Source organism: Ostrea edulis, chromosome 7 (genome assembly GCF_947568905.1).
Source record: "Ostrea edulis chromosome 7, xbOstEdul1.1, whole genome shotgun sequence".
Classification (NCBI taxonomy): Eukaryota; Metazoa; Mollusca; class Bivalvia; order Ostreida; family Ostreidae; genus Ostrea; species Ostrea edulis.
In genome coordinates, this window is record NC_079170.1 from 8,419,781 (window position 1) to 8,427,370 (window position 7,590).

A 7,590-nucleotide genomic window follows, 5' to 3' on the forward strand; every position below is an offset into this window, starting at 1 on the left:
ATTTCAAAAAATGGTTCTTGGAGAAGAAATTGAATGGGAGAAAAGGTTATCAATTATGACAGAAAGAGAGAGATGATGAACAAATTTTGACCAGAATTTTGATAGACCAAAATCTTGTTTTTTTTCAACCATTTATTTTCACTTACCCACTCTTGTAAGAAAATGTTTTGCTGTCATGCCGATGCTTGGCTTTGTGATGAAGGCCTCTTCTCTGGTCCCCGGGTTTGCGTTCCCGCTCTAAACGGCTCTGACTGCTGCTGGTGGCTGCTTTTGGCAACAGCGATGGATTTCTGCCTGGTTTGAAGTCTGGATAAATCTTTGTGTATCGTGGTACCGAGTCCAGGTCATCATCCGACTTTGGAGTTTCTGATCGCCTACTTCTACGTGATGAAGACTGACTGCGTGAACTTTCACTCTCCGTATCACTGTAATAAACCAAGTGTTTTCTACAATCCACCGACTTTCCTTTCCCTTTCGATTCTGATGTTCTCTCTTTCACTTTGCCTTCATCTTTCCTTTTAGTTTTTTCTTTACACTCATCCTTTGTTTTTTTCTTTACATCGTCATCTCTTCTTTCATCCCTCTCCTTTCTTTTGGAATACACATCTGCTTTTCTAACGTCTTTTTCTTTTCTTTTGCTACTTCCTTTCTCATTCTTGTGGAACTCCTCCTTTACTTTTTCTTCCTGATCCTCCAATTTAATTTCCACCGTCTCGGGTATCTCCTCCAGCGGAACTTGCACCGGACTCACAGGACTCTCCAACAGCAGCCCTCTGCTATCTACTTCCTTATCAGGTGACTTGATTTCACTCCCATCGGAATTCACTCGAATCATCCTGATCTCCTTTATTATAATTATCTTGCCTTTCTGGTTTTCAATTTTTCTTTCACCATCAGATTCGCTGTCCTGCCTCTTCTTCTTTTTCATCGGATTATCCCATCTTCCTGACTGATCCGAGATCTCTGTCTCCATTTTTTCAGACTCTGAAATAATAGATTTTTTGTCCTTGGGTACGGCATCAGTAGTTGGAGTATTTTTCCGGAACTGAGATCCTTTTGCTTTATCAGACAGCTTTTTATCCATTCCACTTCCACCCACTTTTAATCCAGAGTTTCTTTTATCACTATCACACTCGGCATTCAATGAAGATCTGTGTGTTTTCACTGTTTTAGTAGATCTTTCACCATCCCCTACATTATCAGCTTTTGGAATCTCCCCAACAACACCACCTACATGTATTTCATCACAAATGTTATAAAATTCAGTTTGGGATTGCTTATCGCCTTCCAACTTTCCTTCACTTCTTCTCTTCTTTTCCAGTTTCCTTTTTGGTATCAACTCAGTCCTTAGAGGTGTTAATTCTGAAGACGAATTGTTCTCCTCTAATGAGAAATTCAAGAAATCTTTCATGTCACTAGCAGTGTCAATTTTTGCTTTTTTTGACAGGGCTTCATCCGAATCTGTTAGGTCACTCTCTTCATCCACACTATCCCTTTCTTTAGGTCTTTTCTTGCTCTTTTTGGTAACCTCTTCAACCACATCTTCCTCTAACTCAAGATCATCCATATGTTGTCTTTCACTTTCCTTCTTGATTTCTTCCTCCGTGATTTTTCTCATGCGTGCAATGTCTTCTAAGCTGTCCAGTTTAAATGCCTCTGGTATGGGGATTTTGAGCTTCAGTAAAGATTCTGTCACACCATCTTTCTGCTTGATCGCATCATCTTTCTGCTTGGTAGCACCATCTTTCAGTTTAGTTGCATCATCTTTCTGCTTGATCGCATCATCTTTCTGCTTGATCACACCATCTTTCTGCTTGATCGCACCATCTTTCTGCATACTGTCATGGTGTTTTCCTTTCACTCTATGCCTTTCTCCAAAATGTTTTTCCTTCTCTTTCATTCTGTGTTTCTCTTTTAACTCATGTTTTACTCGATTTTTCTTTCTAATTGTTTCAAACTTTTTCTTTGCAGAAAATTTTGATTCCAAGTTACTTTCCAACAACTGTTTCATGTCTTCTGCAGACTCAACAACCTCTTTCTCCGATTCTTTTCCACTCTGTTTATTCCCATGTTTTTCTGCCTCCGAACTTTGTGTTTTCTTACTTTCACTGCGACTTCTGGCCAGCAGATGTCGTTTGATGGCCTCTTTCGCTCGCTGCTGGATTTCCAAAACTACATTCTGCTCTTCAAAGACCTTCTTCACTTTGTCATATTGCATAAGACTTGAAGATGGTGGCTTGAAGAAAAACCCACTGTCATAGACTATAGAGGCAGTGTCGACTCTGGATAGTTTAGGGGGCTCGGGGAGGGAGACTGCTTGTGATGGGAGGACGGGGTGCACCTGGTGTTGTGGAGGTGTTCCAGGGAGAGACACAACTGAAAAAAAAGAGTTCCAATATTAGACCTTTATTATGTAGCTAATAAATAGTCTATTATAAAATCTGCATAAAATCTAGAGAATGTTAGCGTTCAATATCATGAGAACTTATTGAATGCTAACTTTGCATTGCGTAAATTGTGTGCGCCCGAAACATTCCCGAATATGAGCGTTCAATATTGACGTTACCGTAACGACGTAAACAAGCCAAAATGGCAGACGACGGTTTTCGGAATCTGACAGAGCCGGTATTTGAGATCATATTCATTTATTTAACAAAATGTTTTACTGTATTATAGGGTTATTGAACTTATATTGGTGAATATTGGCACGAGTTGGCTGTGAAAATGCACGAGTTTGCGAGTGCATTTTGACAGCCAACGAGTGCCAATATTCACCTATATAAGTTCAATGAAAAACAGGAGGTACTGTGAGCAATGCTCACTAAGAATACCCCCCGCTTACCCCAATCTCCCAAGGGTGTTGGTAATAGGTATAAACTACCTCTTTTCTGAGTGTAAAAAACAAATGGCATGACAAACCGAACCATATTGCTACTTCGATGTCCAGTGCACTTGACCTTTGGACCCCAAAATCAATAGGGAACATCTTCATCCCATGGGTAGTCCATATGTATGATATGGTGACTGTAGGTGGAAAGGATAACGCTTTAGAGCCCGGAAACCATATTGCTACTTCGATGTCCAGTGCGCTTGACCTTTGACCTTTTGACCCCAAAATCAATAGGGAACATCTTCATCCCATGGGTAGTCCATATGTATGATATGGTGACTGTAGGTGGAAAGGATAACGCTTTAGAGCCCGGAAACCATATTGCTACTTTGATGTCCAGTGCGCTTGACCTTTGGACCCCAAAATCGATAGGGAACATCTTCATCCCATGGGTAGTCCATATGTATGATATGGTGACGGTAGGTGGAAAGGATAATGCTTTAGAGTCCGGAAACCATTGCGTCTACAGACGGACGGACAACCCGATTCCAGTATACCCCCCCCCCCCCCCCCACAACTTGTTGCGGGGGGGGGGGGGGGGGGGGGGGGTTATGTATAATAACCCTTTTATTATATAGCTAAAGTATTTAGTTGTTAAATTATATCCCTTTTCACTCAAACTACTCCAAAATAGACGAGAATTCATCAATATTGGCAGTGTGCAATAACAGCATGCATTTCTTAACTGTTCAATATTTAACCCGTCATTAATGCATGAAGCTAACTGATTTTGTAAATGGGGATATCATAATTTATGTACAGTAAAACATTTTGCTTAAGTAAATATCAAATACCAGCTCTGTCAGATTCGGAGGACCGTCGTCTGCCATTTTGGCTTGTTTACGTCGTTACAGTAACTTCAATATTGAACGCTCATACTCGGAATGTTTCGGGCGCATACAATTTACGCAATGCAAAGTTAGTGTTCAACAAGAGGTACTGTGAGCAATGCTCACTAAGAATACCCCCCGCTTACCCCAATCTCCCAAAGGGTGTTGGTAATAGGTATAAACTACCTCTTTTCTGAGTGTAAAAAACAAATGGCATGACAAACCGAACCATATTGCTACTTTGATGTCCAGTGTGCGTGACCTTTGACCTTTTGACCCCAAAATCAATAGGGAACATCTTCATCCCATGGGTAGTCCATATGTATGATATGGTGACTGTAGGTGGAAAGGATAACGCTTTAGAGCCCGGAAACCATATTGCTACTTCGATGTCCAGTGCACTTGACCTTTGACCTTTTGACCCCAAAATCAATAGGGAACATCTTCATCCCATGGGTAGTCCATATGTACGATATGGTGACTGTAGGTGGAAAGGATAACGCTTTAGAGCCCGGAAACCATATTGCTACTTCGATGTCCAGTGCGCTTGACCTTTGACCTTTTGACCCCAAAATCGATAGGGAACATCTTCATCCCATGGGTAGTCCATATGTATGATATGGTGACGGTAGGTGGAAAGGATAATGCTTTAGAGTCCGGAAACCATTGCGTCTACAGACGGACGGACGGACGGACAGACAGACGGACAACCTGATTCCAATATACCCCCCCCCCCCCACAACTTGTTGCGGGGGGTATAATAAATTCTCAGGATATTGAACGCTAACATTCTCTAGATTTTACGCAGATTTTATATTAGACTATTTATTAGCTATATAATAAATACATTTGTTGCATGATAGTGAGGAATATATGAAGATTTATTCACCCAAGAAAAATCATATTCCCCGAGGGCGTTGCCCTCGGGGAATATGATTTTTCTTGGGTGAATAAATCTTCATATCTCCCGAACATTCATGCAATAAATTGTTTATTATACCGAAACAAAGCAAGACCATAAAATTGTATTTGAGATTGGAGTTTACTCATCTATACATCGTAGCCTACATATATGTAGCTGAGATCGCCCCAACAGTAACAGCGCGCCGTCAACGTATATATAGAAGGTACAAACAGCGAAACACAGTGATATGATAACCAGTTTTTGTATTTCCATTCTCCTTGAATGCTGATTTACTTGCATGTTTTTATATCAACCAAAATCAGTCGATTTTAAAACTGTATGTCAGAGACCCGCATATTTTGTGCCTTACGAACTTTGAAAGTAGAATGGCTCGGACTTATTGTGACGTCATAATACACTTCGTTTACTTTGACGTTAAATTTATGGAAAATGCACGAAGCTGCCCAAGGGGAAATATGATAGGGAGATATGAAGTTTTGTCTTCCCTGGCATGTGACTGTCTAGACCAATCAGATAACGCGTTGCATAGAATTCTCATATTGAGGTATAATAATATAAATTATGATGTCCTCATTCACAAAATCAGTTTGCTTCAGGCATTAATGAAGGGTTTAATATTAAACAGTTAAGAAATGCATGCTGATATTTCACACCTTCACCTCTGATGCCAATATTGATAAATTCTCTATTTTGGAGTATTTTGAGTGAAAAGGGATATAACTTAACAACTAAATACTTTAACTATAAAATAAAAGGGTTATTGAACTTATATTGGTGAATATTCGCACTCGTTGGCTGTCAAAATGCACTCGCAAGCTCGTGCATTTTCACAGCCAACTCGTGCCAATATTTACAAATATAAGTTCAATAACCCTATAGTATTCATGTTTTACTTGTTTTCAGTCATTCATTGGGGAAAACCATTTCTGAGACATATCAAAAAAGAGATCAACTGAAATTCCTACCTGGCACTTGCTGTGGGGATGGAAGAGACACGGGAGACATTTTTGAGCTGGAAAACTCCACAGCTACAGGACTAACCATTCCTTGACTGGGACTTCCATGGGTATCAGTTGTGCTCCCTCTTGGCATCGGAGCCACAGGATTCACTTTGGGTGAAACATTTTTGCTCAGTCTTGGGTCACTTCGGTGTAATGTGGTTTGCACATTGAGATTAAAATTAGCTCTACCAGAAGGTGAACCCCGATATGGACTTCCCTGTGACCAAGAAGGTTTGGTTGGAGAATTAAAAGCATCATTAGATATATTCTGCATCTTGAAATGAGGTAGCGTATTAAACTTATGATCAGAGGGACCACTGTTTTCAAATGCAGATCCTGGCATTCTAGGACTTCTATTGGGATCAAATCTTTCTGGAAATGCAGGACTTTGCATGGAATTCCAATTTGGATCTGGAAATCTGTGTCCACCATATCCACTATTGTTTCCAAAGTGGGGCACAGGATTCTGGAATCTTGGATCCCCTGTGTAAGACGGATGTTGATATGGAGACCGAGGAGAAAAGCTTGGTCTAGGTTGATACTGTGGATCAAAATTGGGACCAACTGGGAATGTGTTTGGAGGATTGAAAGACGTTCCAGATTTGGACTCTGGGGGATAAGGAAAGCCATGCTGTCCATCTCTACTTAACCTTCTTTGAGGTGATGTTCCAAACTCTAGACCATGAAACGGTGAATGTCCAGAGTGAGTCATTTGGGGAGACTGAGGCATCCTATACGGAGGAGTGTGGGGAACTGGGGCTCCACCGTGAGCAGCAGGAGACTGGGGTGGAGTGGAATGTGGGACAGGCAGATTTCTGGGACTACCAAACTGAACGTTCTGAGGCCACGACACTATATTAGAGCTGGGAGATATCTGATAATCTCGCTTTGGGGATGGTGGAATGGAATGATGAGGACTGGATGGGGGAAGGAATGGAGTCGAAAAAGACTGAGGTGTCCTTAAGGGATCATCTGAGCCAGGAAGAGAAGGAGACATGGTTGGCTGTGGCTGTTTAGCAGGGCTAGGAAGAGAAGGAGACATGGTTGGCTGTGGCTGTTTGGCAGGGCTAGGAAGAGGAGACATGGTTGGCTGTTGCTGTTTGGCAGGGCTGAATTTTGATTTCTGTGTTTCCTTGCAAAATCCTGTTGTGTTCGACAACCCTTCAAAGAAAAAAACCCCATATTTATTACAGGGATGTTCAGACTCTTGAAAATAATGTAAACCATCTCTTAAGATCTTTTACTTACTTTTTCTAGCAGAGGTTCGGGAGAGGAATAGACAGTACAACAGCACAGGATACTGGTGTGGACGGCTCAATCCTAAAACACACACAAAAACCTCACACAAAAAAATAACCTCACTTAATATGTATCATTGTAGATCAAATCCTACAAAATTTCTACATGCATATATTACATTGAACTACAAAATGTTGGATTTGTAGATCTTTTACCAGTTTAATGGAAATTCAACACTATATCACACTGATACCTAGCTGATACGTTAATTCACTCTGTGTAATAATCAACAAAGTTACGTCTTTCTTCAACTTTTGGACAGCAACCTATCAAAATCAATAACGAGAATTAGATCAACTTAAATACAAGTAAAAATTAACTTTTGGACAGCAAGCTATCGCAATCAATACTGAGAATCAGATCAACTTAAATACAAGTAAAAACTAACTTTTGGACAGCAACCTATCGAAATCAATAACGAGAATTATATCAACTTAAATACAAGTAAAAATCGTTTCAAGTTGTATATTTTTTATCTTCTTTTCCCTCCAATTAGACAGTTATATAATTTTAAGCCAATGAGTTAATCAGAATAATTTACCAGTTCAATAAATACGGACATTTTCCATCAAATCTTATCACTATTCAAAGATCTCTACAACAATCAAAACAATGACAAGCTGTTTCTCTCCTCATTACTTACAG

At 40.3% G+C, this 7,590-nt stretch overlaps 1 protein-coding gene across 2 annotated transcripts in view; it reads right to left on the bottom strand.

Moving 5' to 3' along the window:
- LOC125656744 (uncharacterized) overlaps positions 1-7,590 on the bottom strand; it is a 42,120-nt gene that overhangs the window by 22,711 nt on the left and 11,819 nt on the right. Inside the window, exons 1-5 of one of the 2 annotated variants that reach the window (XM_056143200.1) lie at positions 7,589-7,590; positions 7,139-7,211; positions 6,895-6,966; positions 5,611-6,807; positions 147-2,376 (exon numbers count right to left, since the gene is read on the bottom strand). The exon at positions 7,589-7,590 is cut by the window's right edge and continues 40 nt beyond it. In XM_056143200.1, coding sequence (XP_055999175.1) covers positions 147-2,376; positions 5,611-6,807; positions 6,895-6,966; positions 7,139-7,211; positions 7,589-7,590 — 3,574 coding nt within the window. The remainder of the gene's footprint in view (positions 1-146; positions 2,377-5,610; positions 6,808-6,894; positions 6,967-7,138; positions 7,212-7,588) is intronic. The other variant, XM_056143199.1, reaches the window with a different exon arrangement.